Source organism: Gossypium hirsutum, chromosome A06 (assembly GCF_007990345.1).
Source record: "Gossypium hirsutum isolate 1008001.06 chromosome A06, Gossypium_hirsutum_v2.1, whole genome shotgun sequence".
NCBI classification, from domain to species: Eukaryota; Viridiplantae; Streptophyta; class Magnoliopsida; order Malvales; family Malvaceae; genus Gossypium; species Gossypium hirsutum.
In genome coordinates this window covers 114333629-114358926 of record NC_053429.1, presented here as the reverse complement: position 1 = coordinate 114358926, position 25298 = coordinate 114333629, and the positions used below count along the sequence as shown (strand labels likewise).

Here is a 25298-nt window from a genome sequence, read left to right as displayed (position 1 = left end):
AAATATTATTTTTATTTTTACATATATTAACAATATTTTATTATAAATCAAAAATAATTTGTTTTACACGTTCAAAAAATATTATATATTATTAACTGAATCTTAACTCGACTAGCATTAACATTATTACCTATGCAAGAATGTGTTTTCAAATACATTAAAAACAGATCTTATTTAAGAATTGAACATAAATTGTGAATAATCATAACAATTATATCAAAAAATAATATTTTTATTTTATACATATAATTTTATGCAAGGGTAAAATATGGATTTCAATTTTCCCCCGACCCATTTTTTATCACTTCATTCTAAGCAACCAAACAACCTAATTGCATCATCCTAGGAATTTTTTTTTTTTGTTATTAACCAACTAAACATGGTAAAATATTAAATTCAAATCTCACCGGTTAAAAATAAAGTGAATATATATATATGACTAATATTTTATGTCCATTTCTTTTCCCAATTAAACATTCCCTACCAACTCAAAGTATGACCAATTTTTGAATATGGAACTAAACAATGCACCAATTCCCCAACCAATCTGTTCGATATTTTTAGTCACTTAAAGTCGGTGTTAGATGATAAAGCATTCACTCAAAGACCAACGTATAAGTACAATTTAACGACCCCTTTACAAAGTTCAGGAATAATAACATTTTTAAACGGTGGATTTTCATAAATCAACCAGTCTACCATCTGTTTTCATTGTCAAAACACTCATTCCATGCATGAGAAATTATTAAATCCCCAATCCACATAAGTAATCATGTGTTGACAATGATAAATGCTAAGGCATATTCTATCTTTTCTGGATATAGATTTATCTTACGAAAGGGTTCGCCTGTTAAAAGATTCAACTGTTAGATTAGCAGTGAAAGCTGGAATTGAGTTCAACTTCCGAACAAATATATCGACCTGCCAAAAATACAAAGCACACATTAACAATTCCTTAAGACAATTCATAACTCTCTTGGCACCAGGTCAATAACATGTATCAAAATTATAACATTTTTTATATAATGCCTAGAACTACACAAATCCCTCCCCAACCCTTAAATAGGAGAATAAACATGGTTCAACATACTCAAACCCATGTCCTATATTGACAACAATACCGATGCCAACCAAGCTAAAACTCAGTCAGCAAAATTCAAACACATTTTAAAACTAGAAAATTTTGATATATGATTATCACAAGAATAACAACTGTCGTAACTTTGGCCAAGAACCTTCCTATGCTGTAACTTTCTAATCGAGCTGGATCAGGCATTGTAATAAACCATGCATATCTATTAGATGGGAACCAAGCCATTCATGAGCTACTCTAGCTTGGATTATTCAAATATTTAAACTATTTCGTGTTAAGCTTGAGCTCCAGTCTCTAATAAAATAATAAGCTGAGTTAAGTTTTAAGGTTTTTAATTCTCAGCTTTGAGTGGCTAAAACCTAACCACAACATTGAATTGTTAATAGATTTTAAATGTTTTATACATGTACCAATTCATGGTTGCATGCTCAGAGGCAGTTTGATTATAACCTTATGCATGCATAGTAAATAGCAGTCTCTAGCAAAGTTACTTTTCTCCTGTTGCCAAACTAACATTGTACTCATAAACATTTACTAGTCAAGGCAAAACCATAAAGCCCACTTCTGCACACATGTTCACAAGTTTCTTTCATGTCTGATTCTACTTTCCTTGTAACCACAGCACAGCACATAACCAAGTGATGAAGGAAAAGTTTACACTTGTTACCTGATGGGATATCTCAGGCTGAGCAGTATAATCATTTGCCTGTTGGATCATAAAGTAACATTAGTTTAATTGTTTTTCTTGGTTCTATAGTCAATTTAAGTAGAATAATCTAGATGCATTTGCATGGTCTCTGGCAATGGAAATGCATGCATTTGCATGGTCTCTGGCAATGCAAATGCACTTTTAGCCTTTTTTAATGTCCCAATCAATCCTTAAAAGATATTTTCATGGGAAAGTGGAATGTGAAAAAAGACTATTTACTATATTTTGTTTGACGTCATCAACTACTCAGCTTACCAAAATATTGGTATTTCCAGATTCATACTCAAATTCAAGCTTTTCATCATCATTTTGTGCATAAATTGATTGGAGGGTAAAATGGGTCACAGGGATTCCATTAGGACGCTGGTGCTCGTCCATTACTATCTGCCACAAAAATCACTAACTTAAAACCATGAAGTAGTGTGATGCATAAAAACTCAATGGTACAAATTAGGGGCAAACAGATGAGGTTTAAAACCTTCCATGAATTAAAAATGATACCAAATCTGGTTTGAATTGGTTTCTGAAGCTAAAACCAAAGTGATTGGCCCATCGCACATTTTGGGGTCTGATTAATTTGTCCGACATCCCCAGCAATAATCACCAATGAGTCCATGATGTGATCATAAGCAATTTTTGCTCAACACCCTCAATCCTCTTTCACCAAAAAACGTATCTCTAGTATTATATTGTTAGTATTGAAAACAAGGCCCCCATTAAGAAAAAAGCTCTATGTTCTTTCCCAATATATTCTGTAGGGAAACAGAATGGAATTAATTTGGAGGCAAATCAACCATAGAGCTTACTACAATTTTGGTCAGGCAAATTTGGTACATGCCATTAATTCTACCAAGTTACCTCATTTATTTAAAAACTAACCTAAAACCTTCAAAGGAACACAAAATTGCAAAAGTAAAGCATCAAGACGTATCAGTAAGAATTTATACAAAAAACAAAGCTGCTTAAACTCAAGCACTGGTATTGAGTTTCATGCTTCTGATCTGTCAACTGCCCCAAGCCTAAGATAGATAAGCTTAAAGCATAAACTTAAATAGGACTCATCTCTTTCTTTAGTTTTCAAGGAGACTAATATGGTATTTGCAGATTGGTATCATAGTTCTAGACAAATCTATAATTTGACTTCATATATTGCATTTTAATTATTAGTTAGGTTTTAGCTTTAGGTATTTCAATAGATTTTTAAACGTAAGGTAAGAGATAGCTTAGGAAATACTAAAATGTGAAATGCCACAAAGTATACCTTGTAACCAAAAAGCTCGCAACATGCTCTTCTAAAAACTGAAATTCTATCCGCAAAAACAGTCTTGTATCTGTTGCAGGTGTGCATTTTCAAATACATCAGCAGTAACAAATCAAAGTTATGAACAATAAATATAGCAATGTTTCCACAACTTACCTCTCTTCACGTTTTTCAAGTGTCGCAATTTGTTCTTTTAATTTCGTTATCTTCTCAGATATATACGAGTCAACCAGCTTCCCAGTGTCACCTACACAGTTTAGTCAGAGAACAGATAACCTCATCATGTCAATGCTGCATTTGAAATGGTCGGCAATTTGGATCAATAAACCACCCCCACAACCAAACACCACAGCCACTATATTAGATTTATCAGCACTGATCCATAGGTATTGAAGGATAAATCCCCCCTAAACCGAACAAGTGTAGATACAGTCTTGGAAAAAATTAACATGGAAGTTGCTAGAAATAACATGAAGCCTGACATTAGTATAACCTAGTCAGGATACGAGTTGATTTCTACAAGTACAGTTTTACTAAAATAGAAAGAAATCAGTGAGACAAAAAGGTTCAAACATGAACTATTAATTCCACAAATCAAATTTAATGTAGCAAACAAGAAATTAGGGAAATTTTTAAAATAATAAATAGATAGATAAAAAAAAGGATTTTAACTACAAGTAGACTGGAAATGTTGGGTATGACACAATTACATGATACAAACATGATGTGGGAAAAAATAACTAAAACACAATATGACATGAATACATGAACATGGAAAAATATATATGACACAAATTATTAACCTGAAAAATATATATAAATAAATTGTAGAAACTTAGAAAAAATTCCTATTCATTATGCTAATTAGTTTACACCTATAAAGAGAGGAATTCACACAAACAAGGAAAAACATCCCTAAAAATTAGTAACTTCCTAAGAATCAGTGACTGAGATTAGTTTCTATTTACAAGAGAACTCCTAGTAATAAGGTAAGTTTTCTGTCCTTAATTTTAGGAATTCCAACACTCCCCCTCAAGCTGGAGTGTAGATGTTTATCAAACCCAGCTTGCCAACAACTTCTTCAAACATGTTTCTGTTCAAACTTTTAGTTAATACATCTGCAACTTGTTGTCTAGTAGGTAGGTAGGTGATGCACACTTCTCCTGAGTGTATTTTTTCTTTTATAAAGTGGCAATCTATTTCCACATGTTTGGTGCGATCATGATGCACAGGATTATGTGCTATGCTGACAGCTGCCTGGTTGTCACAGTACATCTTCATAGGCCTGGTGTAAGGCACTTTTAGTTCCCCCATAAGTCTTTGTATCCAAACTCCTCTGCACTGCTACGTGCTACAACAGACTGTTTTTTGCTTCTCCACGTCACGAGGTTACCCCAAACATAACTACAATAGCCACTTGTAGAGCGTCTATCGTTGACAGAACCTGCCCAATCTGCATCAGTGTAGACTTCCACATTCTGGTTTGCAGTTTTCTTGAAATGCAGGCCTTTACCAGGAGTCCCTTTCAGATACCTTAATATTCTATATGCAGCTTCCAGGTGCTTCTCCCTCGGGGCATGCATGTACTGACTGATAACACTTACACTAAAGGTTATGTCTGGACAGGTGTGAGATAGGTAGATGAGTCTTCCTACTAGTCGTTGATATCTCCCCCTGTCGATTTCTTCTCCATCCTCATCAGTGCCCAATTTAAGGTTAAATTCCATAGGAGTTTCGGCTGGTTTGCAGCCCATCAAACCAACTTCTAACAATAGATCAAAAACATATTTCTTTTGGGAGATGGAAATACCTGTTTGGGACCTTGCTACCTCCATACCAAGAAAGTATTTAAGATTCCCCAAGTCTTTAAGCTCGAACTCTATACCAAGGAATTCTTTCAACCTCACAATTTCGCTTGAGTTATCTCCTGTTAATATTATATCGTCCACATAAACGATGAGGATGCAGCATTTTCCCTTTTCCGAGTGCTTGTAGAACATGGTGTGATCTACCTGCCCTTGAATGTAATTTCTGCTGGTCATAGCTTTTGCAAATCGGCTGAACCACGCCCGTGGAGATTGTTTCAGCCCATACAAGGACTTCTTCAACTTACACACTTGGTCCTTGCTTTCTTCAAACCCGGGTGGGAAATCCATGTACACTTCCTCACTTAATTCTCCGTTGAGGAAAGCATTTCTTACATCTAATTGAGTCAAGTGCCAATCAAGGTTGGCAGCAAGAGATAGGAGGACTTGAATGGTGTTTAGCTTGGCAACTGGTGCAAACGTCTCGTCGTAGTCAAGACCATAAGTTTGAGTGAAGCCCTTAGCCACAAGTCGAGCCTTGTATCGGTCAATACGGCCATCGGGTTTAAATTTCGTAGTGAAGATCCATTTGCATCCTACTGTTTTTTTCCCTTAGGTAGATCCGAGATTACCCATGTTTCATTATTTTTGAGGGCCTTCATTTCTTCCATCACAGCTTGTCTCCACTCAGCTGATTCAAGAGCCTCTTCTATATTTTTTGGAGTTTTTACAGAATCAACATTAGTCACAAAAGCTTGGTAAGACTTAGATAAATTTCCATAGGATACAAACCGAGAAATAGGGTGTTGAGTGTAGCTCCTTGTGCCCTTTCGAACTGCAATTGGAAGATAGATAGATGGTGACGGAGGTGAGACTTCTGTTTCAGAACAGTCCTCGGTTGGGGATGCAATTGGCACTGCTGTATCAGTTTCAGGAGCACGATTCCGTCGAGAGTAAACCTGTATTTCGGGAACCTGTTTTTGTTGTTTTCCTTGATCATGGGGCTGTACTTCGATGGTGGTATTGTTATTTGGAAGGATTGGGCTAATTTCTTGCTGCTGCACAGGGGAAACAGTCTCTAAATTTGGGATTACCATAGCACCTTGGTTGTTAGGCTTGTTTGTGATAGTAGTTGTAGGATCATGAGGTATAATGAGGAGAGTATTAAGGGTCTCATCTTCATTAAAAATCTCCCCCTGAAGATGAGATGCTGCAAAGTATGGTTCATTTTCAAAAAAGGTAACATCCCGAGAGACAAACATTCGGTGCAAGGTTGGTGAGTAACACTTATAGCCTTTTTGTGTGAGAGAATATCCAATGAAGATGCAGGTGTGGGCTCGAGGATCAAGTTTGGATTGATTTGGTTGATGGTTATGGACAAAAACTTTGCAACCGAATATTTTGGCTGGAAGATTAGGAACACGAAATAGAGGAAAGGACTTTAGAAGGGTATTTAGAGGTGTTTGGAAATTGAGAACCTTTGATGGCATTCGGTTTATGAGATAGCAGGCAGTGAGGACAGCCTCTCCCCACAAGTATTTTGGAACATTCATGGTGAACATTATGGCTCGAGCTACAGCAAGGAGATGACGATTTTTTCTCTCGGAGATCCCGTTTTGTTAAGGAGTGTCAGGACAAGAGCTTTGGTGTATGATGCCTTGGTCAGAAAGGTATGGGCTTAGGACAGAGTTAAAGTATTCTCTCCCATTGTCAGTGTGAAGAGTATGTATGGTAGAGTTGAACTGGGTTCGAACCATTGAGTGAAAATTTTCGAATACTTTGGGTGTTTCAGATTTTTCTTTGAGGAGATAGACCCAACATACCCTAATGTGATCATCAATGAATGTTATAAACCACCTAGCCCCTGTAATATTTTTCACTCGGCTGGCTCCCATTAGGTCATTGTGGATTAATAAAAATGGTTGGGACTGGATATATGGTTTTAATGGGTATGGCACACGGGTATGTTTGGATAATTGGCAAATTTCACACTTCAAGAAATTAATACTTTTATTTCGAAATAACAGCGGAAGATGTTTCTTCAAATACAAAAAATTTGGATGCCCTAACCTACGGTGCCATAACATAATTGTGTCCTCTTTTGAAGTTGATAGAGCCAATCCTCCTTGTGTGCTGTCTTTATTCCAAACATATAGTCCATCATCAACTTTAGCAGTGCCAATCATCCTCCCCGATTTCTGTTCCTGTATCACACAACCAATTGCAAAAAATTCAACAAGAAGTTTTTCATCCTTAGTAAGTTTACTGATTGAAAGTAAATTGCAGGACAAGTTTGGGACATGTAGGACTTTATCGAGAAAAAAATTCTCTGTTATTTGTACTTCTCCTACTCCAGCCACAGGTGAGTAAGAACCATCAGCTATGCAGATTCGGGACTTGTCATGACAAGGAGTGTAGGTGTGAAACAAAGTGGAGTTACCTGTCATGTGATCGGATGCACCCGAATCGAGTATCCAAGAGGATTGATTATTTGATTCAAAGGCAATATTGAGGGCAGTACCTTGGGTGGCTAGAGATCCATGAGCAGTAGAAGTACCAAGTATCTTATGGAGAGTCTCAAGTTGGGTTTTGGTTAGGCGAACATCGAGAACATCATCTGTAGCAGTGGAGGATAACAGGGCAGTCTTATTATCCTTCTGTTTTTTTCAGGATAGCCATGGAGTTTGAAGCACTTTTCCTTTGTATGACCAACACGGTTGCAGTGGTTACACCATGGCCTGGTTGATCCAGAATCATTTCCAGCACGTGGTTTTTGTGGCTGTGGACCTCTGGAGATGAGGGCAGAGGTCTCAGTAGACCGGTTGCCAAGAGTTGTCACATGTTTAGGTTCCTTTGAGTCTCCCATCATGACAAGACGGCACTTTTCTTCTCTTCTAACTTCTGCAAATGCTTCACCGATGGTTGGTAGAGGTGATCTGCCCAGAATTCGGCCACTAACCTCATCTAACTCACGATTCAGTCCTGCTAGAAACTCATAAAGACGTTCATTGTTGAGGTGAGTCATAAACTTGGTGTGTTCCAATCCTTCACTCCAATCTGCCTCATAGTACATATCCAGTTCCTGCCACAATTTTCAGATTGTTGTAGTAGTGAGTTACTTCGAGTGTCCCTTATTGGATATCCTTTAACTTAAGCTTGATCTCAAATACTTGGGAGGCGTTTCCAAGATCCGAGTAGTTTTCTTTGACTACATCCCACATGTCTTTTGCAATTTTGAAAAAAAGATAGGTGCGGCTTATATGGCCTTCCATCGAATTAATTAGCCAAGCCATTACAATCGAGTTGTTGAGTTCCCAAGTGGCATAAGTCGGGTCAGCTATGGTTGGTCGAGGAATTTCTCCATTGATGTATCCTAATTTGCTACGACCACGAATCACCATAAGGACCGATTGAGACCATTGTAAGAAGTTCTTCCCATTTAGCCGATGATTGGTGATTATAAGGGAGGAATTAAGTTCACCTTGAGTGATTCCCTGATTGACATTCTGAGTTATTTGTGAAGTCTCAGTTTCAGACAGAGTTTCATTGACGTCACCCATAGGAGGAGGACTAAACCGGAGGGATTTTTAGGAAGTGAGATTAGAGACGAATGAGCAGGATCGAATGAATCCTAAAGCTCTTGATACCATGTAAAAACTTAGAAAAAATTCTTATTCATTCTGCTAATTAGTTTACACCTATAAAGAGAGGAATTCACACAAACAAGGAAAAACATCCCTAAAAATCAGTAACTTCCTAAGAATCAGTGACTGAGATTAGTTTCTATTTACAAGAGAACTCCTAGTAATAAGGTAAGTTTTCTGTCCTTAATTTTAGGAATTCCAACATAAATAATACCTTCAACACAATTATGATGTAAGAAAAATACACAAACACTACATGAATACACGGATTACTAGGTCTAAATAAAAGTTTGTAACAAGGACTGAAAAAAAAGAAACAAAACATGGAACCTCAATTCTGAATCTATTTACTTTGCAATCAAAGAACAATGCATTATACCTGATTGACTTTTCAATTCTTCAAGAGCTTGTAACTTCTCCTTTGTCTTTTGTAACTCAGTTTGTAATGCCTCAATAGTTTGTTTTGCCTCATTATCAACAGCAAGAGTATTTACCATTCGCAGAACTTTTGTATTTGAAGCTGAATAATCACCATGACCCAGCTATGGAAAGAAACCACATTGTTATTACCACTCAACAAGGACAAAAGAAAACCAAGCATCATTAGCATTTCACTTTCTATGCACCCTACATTCAGAAAATTTCCCTCCTAATTCATTCAAGTTGAGGAAACAGCATACACAAGAGTTTCCATTGAAATACAGATACTGTAAGGATCATATTTAAGACAAGTAACAATATTGATAATGCATAACTAGTTTCATTTTAGTTAAATTAGGCATTCCAGCACTGAATAGGAATTAAGTTGAACTGTTTACATTGTGTTGAAAACTGCAAAAGCTCCCTTTCATATGGTTAAACGATTGCTCCCAAAAATGAGTTCATCAAGTAGAGCCCCCTTACTATTATGAAATGTGAAACAAAGAAACTTTCTAATTCTAGTTAAATATAGGTGATAACTTAACATGCATGTTTTTTCATAAATATACATCACTCTTTTTTTGCCTTGTGGTACGTGTGACAAAATTGCTTGGACATTTACCGTCAATCTTGCTATTGAGGCAAGCAACTATAAGTAAAGAATATTAAAATATACAAAAAGAATTAAAAGTAAATTTGATTTTGAACAAAGAGGTGATGGAGAAATAAATAAACAAGTATATTCATAGATAGTAGGTAGATTGATAAATAAATATACAGAGAGAGAGGGGGAGGAGGGTTCCAAAGCCAAATGGAGGCTATTCAACATAAATTCTTACACCTACCAACAATATGGCATACCTCACAAGATTATACATGAGAAAAAAGTCAAAAGTTATAAGATTTGACTTATTTCTCTCAAAGGAAAACCGATTCCGATATTCAATATCTTAATAGACTACTTGTTATCTAAATATTACTAGGTATGTACAGACTACTTTCAAATCTAGCACATAGAAGAAGATACAATATGTGGCCTAAATGCCCAAATAGGTCCTTATATATTTAACAATGAAACATAAAATCAACAAAATAAGTATCTAACATTCCTTCAATAAGTATGATTTTGCCCAACTCCATCACATTAAAAATAAACAAAATCAAGTAAAGCATCTCAAATGATTAAACATAAAATAGTAATAATAGCAAAGACCAAATAGAACCACAACCGTAGTTGATCAGTCTTGGTTCCCGGAATCATTTAAAAATCTTAGCTATGTACCTTTGACTCCAATAGTGAAATCTCTGAACGAAGTCGATCAGTCTCCCTGTCTAGTGATTTTATTCTTCTTGCTTCATTATTTAGCCTATCATGGAGCATTTTAATCTCATTATGTTGGCGATCATTAATTTCTTTTTGCTCATGTAAACTTCTCTCTAATTCTTTAATACAAGATTCCTTCTTTGCAAGAGATGATTCAAGCTCCTAGACATTAAAACCAAGGGACGACATGTCAAAAACAATGAGAAAAGACAACACATTTAGGAGTGAAGGATATTTTGTACACTTATTTTGGTTTTGGAAAGAAAAGAGGGAAAACTTGGCTAGAAAGTAATGAAACAGCATAGAAGTTCATAACCTGAACAACAGTTCCACTAGCCACTTCATCACCTGCTTCTTCATTCTTATGCCTCTTTAATTCATTAATAGCATTGCTCAACTTATTTCTCTCTTCAGTAACCATGGAAAGCTGAAACATAACAGTTCAACTTTTAAAATAAAACAAAAGTGAATAAACCAAACATTATATTTGTTAGACAAAGAAAATTAGTATAGAAGGCCGCATTCATCAGCCCACATCTTTGTTAACTTCTGCAGGTACAACCAAGAAGTAAATCAACAAAAACATGTTTAGAACAATTTTCTCAATATCAATCACCCAAACATGTATAAATGTCAATAAGCTATCCTGGCTCAACTATTCATGATCTACCTTATTTGCTTATTTACAACTGTATTCTTCTTGCATGTCCATCATATGCTACAGATTCCAGATATCAGCAAAGGAGGAAGTACCATGCTTTCACAGTTTATAAAACATGACCAGAAAATCAATCTTCATGAAAAATATTATATTAAACAGCCCAGTTAGTAAGCCTTGTTTATAGCCTGAAAAACAGCAAATTGCAAGTAACAACTACTATAACTGTTTTAAGGAAATAGTAAAGCAAGGGAACTCATTGATTCTCCCCTATCCCGCGCCCCCACTCAAGAAAGAATCCCTTCCAAGTTGTTACCTTTACTTGCTTCCAGGTGAAAAACAAACTGAACTGCCCTACCACAATTTGAATAGATCTCCATAGGCTGCCATGTTATATTTTCTTAGCCATTTAAGCATTTACATTAGTAGTATTATAAAGTTTAACCCCAAGAATGTATGGTATTCAAAGTGGCCCTCAAATTACAAATCTAATCTCCCTCATATTCCACTTTGTTGTGGAAACTGTTAGTGACCAACAAAAAGCCAAAGAAATGTACCATAATGGAAATGACTACTGCATGCAACACTTACCATGAGTTCAATCCGCTTGACCTCTGATTTTAAGATTTCTGCCTTCTCTTTATCCAATGCAGCCTCAGCTTCAGCATTCTGTTTAGCAAGTTGTGCAGCATCCAGTCCAACCTCAATTTGCTTCAAGCGTGCATTTGTCTCACCTATCTTCATTGTACTTGCAATCACTTCCCTGCATGGAAAAGAAAATCTCAATTTCAGCAAACAAGATTTGACTAATAAAACACAAGAAGCAACAATAGTTTCATTGACAGCATATTCAAGCATGCAAGCAGAATGAGGCGTAAATACATAATATCTAAGCAACTTCAAGAATGCATAAGCATGTATTTTAATATATCATTCAATAAGACACTATAATGATAAAAATAAAAACCCTGTGTATCAGATCATTTCATAATGAAAAGTACAGAGGAAAATAAACAAATAATTTCAGGGGAAAAGATCATAGTAATAACAATTTCTTAAAAAATAGGCAGTTAGCTGGAAAGGATCACTCCAAGCAATTCAAACCGCAACAGAGGGGGAAAAAAAAGAAACAAGAAGCTAAAGAGCTGTAAATGATTCTAACAAGTTTTCACTCACCCTAGAGAACTTTTACCCACAGGCTATACCAAACAACTACTTTCTGATTTCAGAAATCAAGTTTTACTAATTGAACAAAGAAAAACTATAAACAAAACACTCCATTTCTTTTCCTTCAGCAGCACCTAACCTAATGAGATGGAGAAAGCAAAAGGATGGTATTGACATTCAAATTTTAGGGGGTTCAAAGGAAAACCTCTGACAGTTTTGTCACTGTTTTTGGACTTTTGGCTAACCAGAAGGACCATAACAGTTGAACAATAGAATAAAAAATAAGCTGGTAACATACTTTTGTAATGTTGCAAACTTGACAGGTATATCTTCAGGACATGACACACCAGGTATGTCCTTCATAATGAGCTTCCACAATGACAACTCTTTCTCCAAGTTGCTCAAACATATCTGTTGTTCTTGCAACTTGGATAGCTCTGATTCTGCCCTCTCCCTGCGGCCCTTCTCTTCCAGTAATTTTGCCTTCAATAACTCAATGTCCTCATGAGATGATTTCAACTTTCTAGCCTCTCGTACTTCAGACTCCTGATGAAAACCCACAATCAAAAGCAGAAGGGAAAGAAGTCATTAAAAACAGGAACATAAAAAGGGAGCGATGAACCAGACAAGAATTACGACTGCCATCCAAAAACATCAAATGAAATGAGCAGTCCAATCAAAGCTTTTAAAATATAGCTTATATTCATTCTCACCAAAACATCAGGAAAAGATAAAAAGGAGATACGAACGAAGTTTATGCAAATAGTACTAACAGGTCAAAGAGAATATATAAATGTACCAAGCAGTAAACGGAGTTTCCTCTACTCATGCAAAGGACCAGTGGACAAGCAAAATTTCTCAGATTGCTTCACGCAGATGCACATGCATCTTTTTTTAATGTGAAAAGGCAAACCATTAAATATATTACTGGGGGCATTTTCCATGGACATGGGTACATTTGTACATAAATAAGAATTTTTCTCTAATATAATTTTACAAAAGATAACAGAATTTAAAGAATGACAAATAACATTAAAAAATATATATATAAAAAAAATAAAAAATAAAGCTTACATAGTTTCTAAGCTCCTCTTGCAAATGCTTAATCAAAATACTGCTCTCGGAGGAAGTAACTTCTTGAAAGGTGAAACTTGACATCTTCTTCTCTACTTCACTCTTTTGGTTCAAGCACTGCAAAACCACAGAATGTATGATGCATTTTTTTTTTTTTAAAAAAAAAGACAAACAAAAACAAAATTCTAAACTACATCCTGCAAGATATGCACAGGTAACATCTTAAATAGTAAGAATTAAAGAATCAGACATTTAAACATAAGATAAATTCATGACAACAGCAAAAATCCTAAGTAATTCAGCAAAAACAAAACAAAAAAGCCAACAAGAGATATGATAATAGAAAATATGAATGTTGCAAGAGGATATGCAGTCAAAATCAAGTACAAGAATCAATAAGATTGTAAACTGTAAGTAACCAGGACACAAGAAATACCTCATTAAGTTGTTTCTTAAGATCCTCTAGCTGCTCTTTCAAAAGCTCTGATTCCTTCTCAGCACAATTAGCTCTAAATTCCGTTCTTTCAAGCTACAAACCAGACAAAATATGGATTAGACTAACATAAATGCTAACTGATGTTCTTTCATCAATTAAATAAACAAGTTTAAGCAATCACATCAGCACTTATTCTGGAAATAGAAAGCTTCGATTCTCCTTTCAGCTGAGAAAGCTCATTCTGAAGTTGTTTTTTCTCCCTTTCTATGCTTTGAGAAAATTGAGTGAGTTTTCCCTCTATATCAGCTGCTTTCTCTTCAGCAGAAGCTGCAGAGGACTCAGCTTTCTTGCGAAGGTTCAGCTCATTTTGCAGCTTCCCCTGTTATAAAACATAATATAACAGTAAGAAAAGCTCCTTAGACCCCTTCAGGCCAAACACATTTGATCAAGCACACGCTTGGTGTGCTTAGGCATGTTTCTTATAACACAAAGGCTATAAAAAATTAACTATGCATTTGATGAACAAATCATGAACGACTTGATTTTTTTTCGTTCATCAAGCTAAACAAACAATTATGAACAAATTTTGAGACTCAAACACATTTAGGCACTGTTTGTTTCAACGTAAAAGCTTTTACAAAAAATACTTTTAGCCTTTTCCGATGTTTGTTTCATGTAAAATAGAATAGTCAACCTAAAATGTTTTCCAGTCAAGGTAAAATTACCCCCTTATTCCCATACAATGTCTTACCAAATTTTTTTCTGTAAAACATTTTCCAAACTGATAAGACTCTATTCACAATAATACCCCCATACCCGACCCGAACATTGGGTCAAAGCACCGGGATGTTACATTCTTCACTTATCAAATATTTTCTTATAAACTTTCATAATTTTTCAATTTAGTCCTTTTAGTCATAAAAGTTCAATATTCACTAATTAATCATATTAAATCAATTTTCTTTCTTGTTACATTTTAATCACATAATTTATCTCAATATCTTGTTCCACATATCAAGTTTCTATGTATTTCACTTATATTATTTCATCCACTTATTTTCTCAAGTTTAACAATTTAGTCCTTGTCATCATAAAAATCCATATTTTTCAACAATTTCACTTTTACAATACTTTATGCATATTTCATCATCTAATAACACATTCATTAAACTTTTATCATAATTTCCTTATTCACATATTAAATTGTTTCACACTTAAACTTTTGTACATTTTTCAATTTAGTCCCTATTGCCATGTAATTTATTTTTCACCATATAAGCACTTTAATCAAATAATTCATTATAATATCTTATTACACATAACAAATTTTCATGCATATCACTTCTCTTGTTTCAATTGTAAATTTCACAAAGTTTACAATTTAATCCTTAACATCATAAAGATTCATTATTTACTATAATTTCACCTTAACATCACTTTGTAATCAATTCACTACTTCATTTAAACTCTTTATCACAAATCTCAAATATATGTTTGTTCCATTGAAAACAACTTCTATGAAATATTTTCAAGAAATCTGCCAAACAACAGAAAATATTTTACACAGATTCATTCAAACATCAGAATATATTAGCTTTTCCAGAAAAGTAAACCATTTTCTAGAAATCATTTTCCGAAAGCCATTTTCAATGAAACAAACAGAGCCTTAGTTAATTTATGTTCACAAACAAGCTCATTTATGAATCATTTAGAGCTCATTCAAAAATTGTTTTTCATTCAAGTATAAGATAATTAAAAATATTATTACTTGCATGTTAATTTATCTTTTATAACATAATTAACAATATTTATGTTTTATTATTTTATATCTAAGACTAAGAAACAAGTCTATTTGTTTGATTAAATTTGTTAAGATGTGTAAATTTATCGTCCATGAACTGATTTTTAATTGCTAGCAAACTTGTTAGATAATATGTTCATGAACATGCTCATTTACTATTAACAAACAAGTTCATTTAATTTAAATTCATGAACTCAAAAACATCTAATTTTGAACAAACAAAGCTTGAACATAATTTTTAAATTCTTATCATACACGAACCAAACATGAACAAACAAAAAAAGAACACAAACAGGTCAAAAATAAATGAATGAACCAAAGAGAAATCTGTTCATTCAAGCTCAGTTCATTTATAGCTCTATATAAGGCAGTAGGCATAAAAAGGCCCACCTGATTAAATTTCTCGTTGATTTATTTTATCTTAACTCTTTTCATTCGATGTACCTTTGCTAGTAAAAGAGGGATAATATTGAACTCTTTACTTGTCAATGTTTAAGTATTTGACAACAAAAATGAGACCATAAGAAAATTATGTATATGACCTACATAGTTAAAAGAAAATTTTGCATGTTTTGTCGATAAATTGGACCAAGCTTTTGAGTTCCAAAATTATACATCTTAAGCTTATTTTATATTTATATAAATACATATACACACACATAAAATTACAAACATATTCATATGCACCTCACTTCCCTTGGACAAGAAGGGCCTTACGCCCCAAGCAACATAAGGATTCTAGTGCCTAAAGTGAGCCTTGACAAACTACACATTATTATAGTATCAATGATGGTCATTATGTGCTTTAAAGGAGTCTGAGTAGGCACTGCACCTTAGCACCAAACAACAACAGCACATCTAATGCACCTAGGCACATTTTTCGTAATGTAATAGGTACAAAAAAATGGTCACTAGAAGATTAGTCTCTTCTGTGTTACTTGTATGTACACACAAAGTTCTGGTTTGTGCAACTAATATAGATTCTAGATTTCCATATGCTAAAGAGTAGGCATATACATTCCCAGTTTGATTCTTTTCATAAATGGGAACATGAGTACATGACTATTAGCTGCTTCTAGCTAGAACATTTGGTGTTGCAGAGGATACCTTGTTAGCACAATTTTTAAATACAAAAAACAAATTATACTGTAAACACAATTATCAATAGTATCATAACTTACTGTGCTTTCTGATCAGCTGATGCATTTTAATGGTTGCATATGTTCTAAAAGACTTCTTAGTGTATGTTATTCATAATTAATGCAAAAGGTAATTAAACATTCAAAGAGGAAAGGATATTTCTATCAACCTCTTACAAGTTAAAAAAATGGTACCTTAAGCTCATTGTTTGTTTCTAACTGCTTTTTGAATCTTTCCTGTGAATCATTGACTTCCTTCAAGAGCTGGTCATGCAGCATCTGTTCACGTCCTTTTGCAGCAGCTAGCTCTTGTTCTGCATAAAGGAATTGATCCCTAAACTTTTTCCTTTCCACTTCTGCAAAGATTACGATTATATCAGTGTAAAATAATGTATCATGCAAGATCTAATTTCAAATGATCAAACACCAAAAAAATACATGCCAAAGCAAGAAGCTCCTTTTTTACCATTTTCAAAAGAGTATGAACTCAAATAGCAAAATTTTTAATTAGAAATTCTTAAGCAACACCTGTATATGATTTGAACAAAAAAAATCAGTAGATGAATCTGAATAAAATTTACTAGCTTGTTATTATACGAATTTTTGGATCAGAGCTTTGAACTTTATCATGACATTATTAGTGGGGCCAACCACAGGTAGCTCGTTATTAGCATTTTAAATTGCGTTAAGCATCTATTTTAAGATGTTCAAAACCTCACCGCAACCTCATAAGTTTTCCTCTTTCCCCTCATGGGAACCCTATAAGCCTTCAGCACTATAAAACAACTGGAAAAAGTAAACAGAATGTAAATTATAAATCACTATGCACGAACAAATGAGAAGTCAGCCCTTTATATAAGAACTTTTTGTTAATATTAAGGTACCATTTGGTTGTTGTTTTTGCTATTTGCTTGTTACTTGTTGAAGCACAAAGGACAAAGGGTTCGGACATTTCAGAATTGTTGAAATGCTGTTTTTCTTTTCAGGACAAAATGAATGTATGACTTTACTATTGTATTGAATAACTAATCTATGTTAGAATCGGTATTGCACTTCAGTCATTTCTTCAATTTTAATTAATTACAATTTATCTTTTCGGCGATATCTTATCCTAGAAAGCGAAACACAAACAAGTAAATGAAGCATAAACACACGCGGAAAGTCCTTTGGGAAAAGAACAACAGCATTGAGTAAAACTTAATGCATTCGTCATTTTGCAAAATATGCACAAAAATGCAATATCCATACAAATAGAAGTGTACTTAACAAATTCACAAGACCAAAGTGTAGATATAATCTACCGGCTTTAGAAAGGTTTTCATTTAAAATCTCTAGTTTGGACTGATAATCACGAATTTGCTTCTCCGCATTGCTCAAGGCATCTATAAAATCTGCTTTGACCTAAGAAAATAAAACAATAAAATTAAGAAATAAAGCAAGAAAGAAAAAAGCAAATTGGAATATGAATGCTAAAATCTGCTTTGACCTAAGAAAATAAAACAATGAAAAGAAAGAAAGCAAGAAAGAAAAAAGCAAATTGGAATATGAATGCTAACTGATGCAGGAATTAACACAAGACTACCATCTGTCGGCATTGATAAGTGCAGAGGAGGTGATCAGAGGGCTGGTGAGGCGACTCCGGCGGAGGCGCCGCCAGAGGATTGTCCTCATAGATGACGAGACGTCCCTCGGAAGCTACTTGCGGTGACGGACTCTCGTGAAGTATGGGTTCGGCTCTTTGCTTCTTGGGTGGTGGAGTCCTCAGGATCATATTGTCTCCACAAATTCAAATTTCTAGGGTTTCTCTCTCTTTTTCTCAACAATTCAAAATCAAATTTGGAAGAAAGGAAAATGGCGCATTTCTATTCTATGTTCGGGCAATGACAAAGCGCCCGTCACTTCTGGACCAAATAGTTTTGATGCATCATTTAGTCCCTAAATATATAGTTTTTTCCTATTTTGATCCTTAAAGTTTGTTTTTTACTCAGATTAGGTTTTTTGCGGTTCACTGATTTGGTCCTTTTGACACTAAAAAAATTATAGGGATAAAAAGTTCTCAAGAAAATACCAAAAAATAAATTAAGCCTATTGAGTGTTTTTGTGTGTCTGTCTCTCAAGGGGGGTTAATTTATTTATTTATATGATACGGTTCATAACGTCCTAGGTAGGCTCCCATGAATGCCAACACGTACCTTATTCTAAGATCTACACGTGTTCTCTAGGTGTTCGTTTGCCTGCATAGTGATGCGAACCCATCTTATAGAGCTCATGAAAGGATACGAACTCACCACGAATTCACTATGTGTGAACTCATGTAAAGATGTGAATTATGCAGATTACAAGTAGGTTCCAGTCAGGTAACCGGGTACTGGGCCGATAATAGCGGACACCATAACAATTTGTCTTCCACTTAGTTTGAATAAGAGTTATAAAGTGGCTCTTCTTAGAACTTGGTTAAGTGAAGTGAGAGATTTATAAGAATGAAACTTATTATATATGCACTTCACTCAAAATTGTTGTGCAAGTTTTGTCAGATGTTAAAGGGATGTACAGTTGTACGATGCTGATTGAGCCTTCGCTCTTGGATATGTGAATCTTCATGCTTTGAATGCTTTGAATTTCTTTAAAAGGATTAGACTTTAAACCTAAATTTGAACCGTTTGGGTTTGAAATTTTTGAGAAAGAGACGTTGTTGAGAAAAACAGTCATGATTTAAGGTAAACTTCTTAAAATTTTCAAATACTCCTTCTAGTCATTCTAGATTTAGTTAGGTATTATGGTTAGGGTAAGAAGAGGTGGTCTTAGTGGTCAGGGTAACCATAGTGGTTCAAAGAATGAACACTTGCAACTTCGTGAAGCTGGTGTACCTATAGAGGCGACAGCTTATGCCTGTATGACAAAGAACGAAGAAATGAGTCGTCATTCAACTGTTCGAGGCATTCAGGTGCCTAATTTTCCTATGACTTCTCAATTGTTGAAGGTTTGATGTGATTGAGTGATACTAAAAAGGGTTTCTTACTTTTGCTGCATGTTGATTTGCCGTAATTTGGTATAGCAGATTAAACTAGTTTTCACACTTTAGGAGCTTGAACATAAGCATTTTAGTTAAGTTTTAATTACATTTTCATAAGTTTAGCTAAGTTCAATAAAGTGTGTAATTTGAGTCTTTTGTTGACCTTAGAAGCCGAATGTGAGCTAATAGACTTTGTGAGCATATAGGAGATCATTAGAAGGCGTGTTAACTCGATACTGGTCACTGGGTTACAGCACAAAGCATTGGATGTTGCAACATAAGGAGTAGAATAGAAGAATTCTAAGACTGCCTTCAATGTCACAACATACCCCTGAAGACATCCTGAATATGAGCATACTGCCCTTGATGTTGCAACACAGGAATTGGTGTCTCGCGACATCACCTCTGTACTTGAAATAATTACAAGCTAGGGACATTTTGGTCTGCACAATCAAATGTTAAGCACGAGGACAACTTGACCTAGGGTTAGGGACGACGACCACCCTAAAGTTTATAAATAGGCTCATTTAACACATGTTATACACACCTTTCATATTGTATATTTTTTTCTTTAGATTTAATATTTAGTTTTTCTCTTTTCTTAGGTTTAGATTTTATTTCAATTTTGGTTATTTACTTTTGTGGAGAGATCAGATTTGTGAAGTTCAATCAAAATCTGTGAGGATCTGACGCTTAAATTTAAATACAAATCAAACTTTTTCTAAACTCTATTCTCTTGAATTGTTCTTCATGTTTATTCTTTTTATGAAGTTAATATTGTTTATTAAATCTAGGAGGAACTAATCCTCTTATGAGGGATTAGCGAGTGGAGATATGATTAATTAATTGTTTTGTAGGGGTTTATGAGTGGATCAACTGTTCAGGAGAGGAAGAACCTAAAACACTAGGCCTGACAACCCTAGGAAGTCATTATAGTGGGAATTAACCCAAATTTGGTATGACCTATCCGTGAACACCTTAACCCTGAATCGATCTGGACTATGAGGTCAGTGGAAGATCAAAAGATCATGTTAGGATATTGACTAGTTGATTGAATAAGAAAACACGAGACGATAGTTGGTTATGATTACTATAATGAGCTACTCACCCATGGTCAGATTTGATACATTTTACTCCTTGATTTCTCGTGTTTTATTTATTTCCTTACTTTCTTTTAATATTATTTTTAGTATAGTTTACCAAAACCTTTCTTTTGATTATTCATACTATAACCCAATTAAAGTACTAATTAGATTAATGTATGTTTATATTAGAATTAATTTAGTGCTCACCTCTCTTGGGTACAATCCTCGGAGTATTTACCTACTTCGTTGTAACTATATTACAACTTGACCCATATACTTGTAGATACCACTTTTCATATCCTTTGTGCAGGATTTCTACTCTGGACGTTGATACGTCCGAAGCAGTCACACGTGCTAGAAGCAGCTTCCCACCTTCCTTTACACCATTTCTTCTGCCATCTTCTTAATGAATATGGAATAGCTCTAGGACAGTTATTTGTTTCTCATAGTGGGTCGCGATCACCTATTTCATTAAGTGTGGTCACTGAAAAGAGGTGTTGTTGATTTCTATTTTCCAAAATCTATGCCAACTTAAAGCTTGTAATCGAAGAGGTTCTCTGAGCCTGTTTTATTTTACTCCTGGTGAAGGATGTGAATCGATCATTTCCAACTGGTCTTTGAACCTTTGGCTGAATTGTTGTTAATACATACAGGTGAAGAATAATTCTAGAGTTGATTTTGATTTTCCAATTGAGTGGTCCATACCTAGCAAGGGTATATGCCTACGAAGACTAAAAATCCCATCTGAAGTGGAGTGGCCTCAATTTTATAGGCTTCGTCAAGGTTGCACATTGAAGCTTAAGGAGGTGTTGACAGCCAGAAATATGTTTCGCCCGTGCCTCATAGATTTGAGTCCTAATGGATGGCAGCCAATTGACGACAAGAATGGTGCAGATACTGTGTCAGTTTTACCCGTGTAGTTCACGTGGCCACATAGAGCTACTGATGAGTTGGGACTTATTCTTTTAGGGGAAAAGGAGGAGCCTAAGAATTATTTTTATATATTTTGTAAATTGAAGCCTCGTTCGTGGTCCTCTAAATCTACTAGAGATTAAGAAGGTAACGTGAACACCCTTATGATTATTGTAGGTACTGATAATAGACTTATTGGTGATGTAGGCACATTTGTGTCATTGAAGAAACTTCAGGGGAATCAACAAGTTTCTTTTATTTTCATAATTTCAGGGGAATCGACAATTAGCAATTTTCATAATTGAAGAAACTTCAGGGGAATCGACAATTAGCAATTTTCATAAATTTTTCATGTTTTTCTTTATCTACCACTCTATAGTAAAGGAAACCTTGTTTCTTTTATTTTCAAAAATTCTTTGAATTATTTTAATATTATCATGCTTTTTGACTCACTATTTCTATTGATCAACTTCTATAGATACGGTTCTTCCTTCAACGTATGATCCTGGCGATCCATCAAGTCCTTTTACTCAATAGAATTAAAGTAAGTGGTAGTGGATTGATTAATTACAAGTTAAATAAATGTTATTAAAAATACTTAAATTAAATATTATTACTTGATTTATGTTTTATACGAATACTTTAAGTATTCTAAAATGGGAGATTAAATTTGTCAAAACAAACTATACAAGTAAGTGATTCCATACTAACTATTTTATGAAAGCCTGTTGTATGGTTATGTTTATTGCTGATTTGAAAAACATGTTGTTCTCATTCTCATGATATGTGGTATTATGGCATATATGATTACTATGACTGTTAAAATATGATGTTTTGATACATAGTGATAAAATGTGATTTGCATGTCAAAACATGCCTATTTGATACTAAAGTGTTAAATGATTCGATGAGCATGAACTACATGCCTAAAGTGTTATTCTGTAACAAGTGAAAATATGTTTATTATGGCCACATCACATGCATAGGGAGGGACATGTGTAAGGATGAAGTACAGGAAGCCTTGTCTGCACTACTGGTGGCTTGACCATATTACTGGTAGCTTATCTGCAAATCTAATTGTGACGGCCCAAAGTTGACCCTAGTCGAAAAGTGGTTTCGGGACCACGAAATCGAGCCTTATAAATAATTAAAAATTATATTCTGTGTTTATGATGTGAGTAATTGCATGTGTGAAAGTTTCATGCATTAATTTGATCATCTTTATGTGAATCTTTTTTTATATGGACTTATATGAAACTTTGTTGGAAAGTGAGAGGCTAATTTACAATGGTCTAATAGTACATGCATTGAAAGGAGTGGTTTTGCATGTCAATTTACCCAAGTTAAATATGGTGGCCGGCCATGTTATGGAGTAAATAATATTATAACTATTTATGCTAATAGTTTATGTTACAAAATGAAATAATGAATAAGGTTAATAAAATACAAGTTAGTGGGAGGAAAAACCAAAGTTAGCCTATGTTTTCTCCTCCATTGCCGTAACTAGAGAAAGAAGAGGAAGAAAAGCCTTTGGGGAAGAAAATTCGGCTAAGGTGGATACCTAAAGTAAGGTAAGTTCAATGTCATTCTTGGAAAACTTATGCACCATTTGGATGATTAGTTTAACTTCTACCTATTTTATGGTTTGAAGATAGGTTTTGTATGAGTTAAGTTTCGGTTAAGGTGGATTGATTAATTGGGTTTTATAAGGAAATTATGCCATAGCCGAATGTGTCTTGAAGAAGATGTCATATGTGCTTATTATAAGTATATGTATGTTCGGCTAATGAGTTTGAATTGAAGTTTCGATAGGTTGTGGGTTGAGTGGCCGAGTGAACTATAGGCTTTGCAAGGATGGAATTTACTTATAAGTTGTGTGTGTATGGCTTTATTTGCTAATGACATTTAAGAGTTTAAATCTTGAATAATGTTATGCATAGGTTTCGGCCATGAATCCTTGTGTTATAACACTTGCTTAATAATGAAAGAACATGAGCTTAAAGCTTGAGTAACACTCGGCTTTAGTGTAAGTTAAAATTTGTTAGAAAATAATTTTCAAGTTAGTAGATTATGTGTTAAGAGAGGGATTTAGAATGTATATATATAGCTGAATGTGATATGTGTGAATTATATGTTAAATCAAGGCTTGGTAAGCTAGCTATTAAGGTGAAATGCTAATGTTAGTATTTGATTTGGTAATAATCTGTTTGGGGACAGCAGCAGTAAGGTGATTTTGGAAAATCGCCATAAATTGTAGGAGTTGAATTAGAAGCTGAGTGAATTATGTCATTAAAGCTTGAAGAGTCTATTTTCTTACAAAGGAAACTATAAAAACAAAAGAGTTACCGATCTTGAGATATTTGAAGTATTGTGGGGCTGAGTCAAAATGACTGCTGGATTCCCTGTTCTGTTTTTAGAAAATCATTATAAATTGTACAAAAATGATTATAAGATAAAATTTATATGCTTAGACTCCTTAATGAGTCTAGTTTCAAATGAGATCAAATACAACACATTTGGAATTCTGTAAAGTGAGAAATTGGATTCGTAGTGAAGAGTGGTCAGAATAGTCAACCAGTGAAATAGGGGAAACTTTAAGAAAAATCTGGTATTGATTGGCCAAGCCTAAAATTATGAAAATTTTATGGATGGAAGATATACGAGTCTATATTCAGGGAAAATTAACGGCAAGTGATTTGGAGTTTAGTAGCTCCAGTTATAAGTAATTTAGTAACTACTGCTCAGGAAAACAGCTCGTAGTGAATATGTGATTTTGTTGTAAACATTAATGAAAGTTTGCCGATGAATTATTTATTGATTAATATAAAGCTTGCTATAATCTATGTGTGTGAAAGTCGGATCAATATATATAATATTATTCTGAAAGTAATACTTGAATAGTCGATTAATGACTATTTTAAATTTTGTTGAACTTAAGCTCAAGAGCAAGGGGAACTAGATCCGATAAAGGGAAGGAAAAAGTAATTGAATAGCCGTTGAAGTCGTTCGACGACATTTGAGGTAAGTCTTCGAGTAATGATCCTACTTGAATTATATTGAAATGAATAGTCATACTATGACGGATAGTCGAATGTGCTTAGAGACTATGTTATAAAGCCAATTGAAATTATGCTCTTTGTGTGCGGCTACTGAGCCGAAATTTGAAAGGTTTAATAAATGTTTTGTGTTTGAGCCTTAGTAACGAAGAAATGAAATGGATGTGTTATGATTATTGATATATGTGTGCATGAGCATTTGAAATATATCCGGGCTAAGACCCGAAGGCAATTATGCGAGTTGATATATCCGGGCTAAGACCCGAAGGCAATTATGCGAGTTAATATATCCGGGCTAAGACCCGAAGGCAATTATGCGAGTTGATATATCCGGGCTAAGACCCGAAGGCAATTATGCGAGTTAATATGTCCGGGCTAAGACCCGAAGGCAATTATGCGAGTTAATATATCCGGGCTAAGACCCGAAGGCAATTATGCGAGTTGATATATCCGGGCTAAGACCCGAAGGCAATTATGCGAGTTAATATGTCCGGGCTATGACCCGAAGGCAATTATGCGAGATGATATATCCGGGCTAAGACCCGAAGGCAATTATGCAAGTTGGTATGTCCGGGTTAAGACCCGAAGGCAAAGGTGTTTGCGGTTGTATTCGGTTAAATACCGAAGAAACTTGGGTTTGAATGTGAGCGTTTTGTGCTGTAACTAATTCAATAAATATGCTCGACCAACCCGAACGATAA

General features: G+C 34.6%; 1 protein-coding gene across 5 annotated transcripts; it reads right to left on the bottom strand.

Moving 5' to 3' along the window:
• Window positions 1-615: 615 nt before the first annotated feature.
• LOC107961827 (mitotic spindle checkpoint protein MAD1) lies at window positions 616-18638 on the bottom strand. 5 transcript variants are annotated; one of them, XM_016897991.2, is made up of 16 exons: window positions 18114-18638; window positions 17833-17932; window positions 16727-16887; window positions 13773-13970; window positions 13592-13684; window positions 13156-13272; window positions 12380-12627; window positions 11506-11677; window positions 10573-10683; window positions 10215-10418; window positions 8892-9054; window positions 3220-3310; window positions 3064-3133; window positions 2058-2186; window positions 1761-1799; window positions 616-921 (listed from the first exon to the last, which is right to left on the bottom strand). In XM_016897991.2, the coding sequence occupies exons 1-16, from the start codon at window positions 18300-18302 to the stop codon at window positions 832-834; spliced, it is 2175 nt and encodes a 724-aa protein (XP_016753480.1). In that variant the 5' UTR covers window positions 18303-18638; the 3' UTR covers window positions 616-831. The 5 variants fall into 5 exon arrangements, 3 of the variants coding, with proteins under 3 accessions (XP_016753480.1, XP_040971095.1, XP_040971096.1); XR_005928422.1 differs by lacking the exon at window positions 616-921 and adding an exon at window positions 2304-2459 and having other exon boundaries at window positions 1759-1799; window positions 18114-18435; XR_005928423.1 differs by lacking the exons at window positions 616-921; window positions 1761-1799 and adding an exon at window positions 2281-2459 and having other exon boundaries at window positions 18114-18435.
• Window positions 18639-25298: the final 6660 nt, after the last annotated feature.

What these genes read in the sequence shown, in the direction of transcription:
- LOC107961827 (XM_016897991.2), bottom strand. Translation starts at nt 18,302, where the DNA reads ATGATCCTGAGGACTCCACCACCCAAGAAGCAAAGAGCCGAACCCATA. An exon ending in TCAAGCGGATTGAACTCATG is followed by an intron (nt 10,684 to 11,505) that starts GTAAGTGTTGCA and finishes GTTATGTTTCAG; the next exon opens with CTTTCCATGGTTACTGAAGA. An exon ending in GCGAGCTTTTTGGTTACAAG is followed by an intron (nt 2,187 to 3,063) that starts GTATACTTTGTG and finishes TTTTTGTGGCAG; the next exon opens with ATAGTAATGGACGAGCACCA.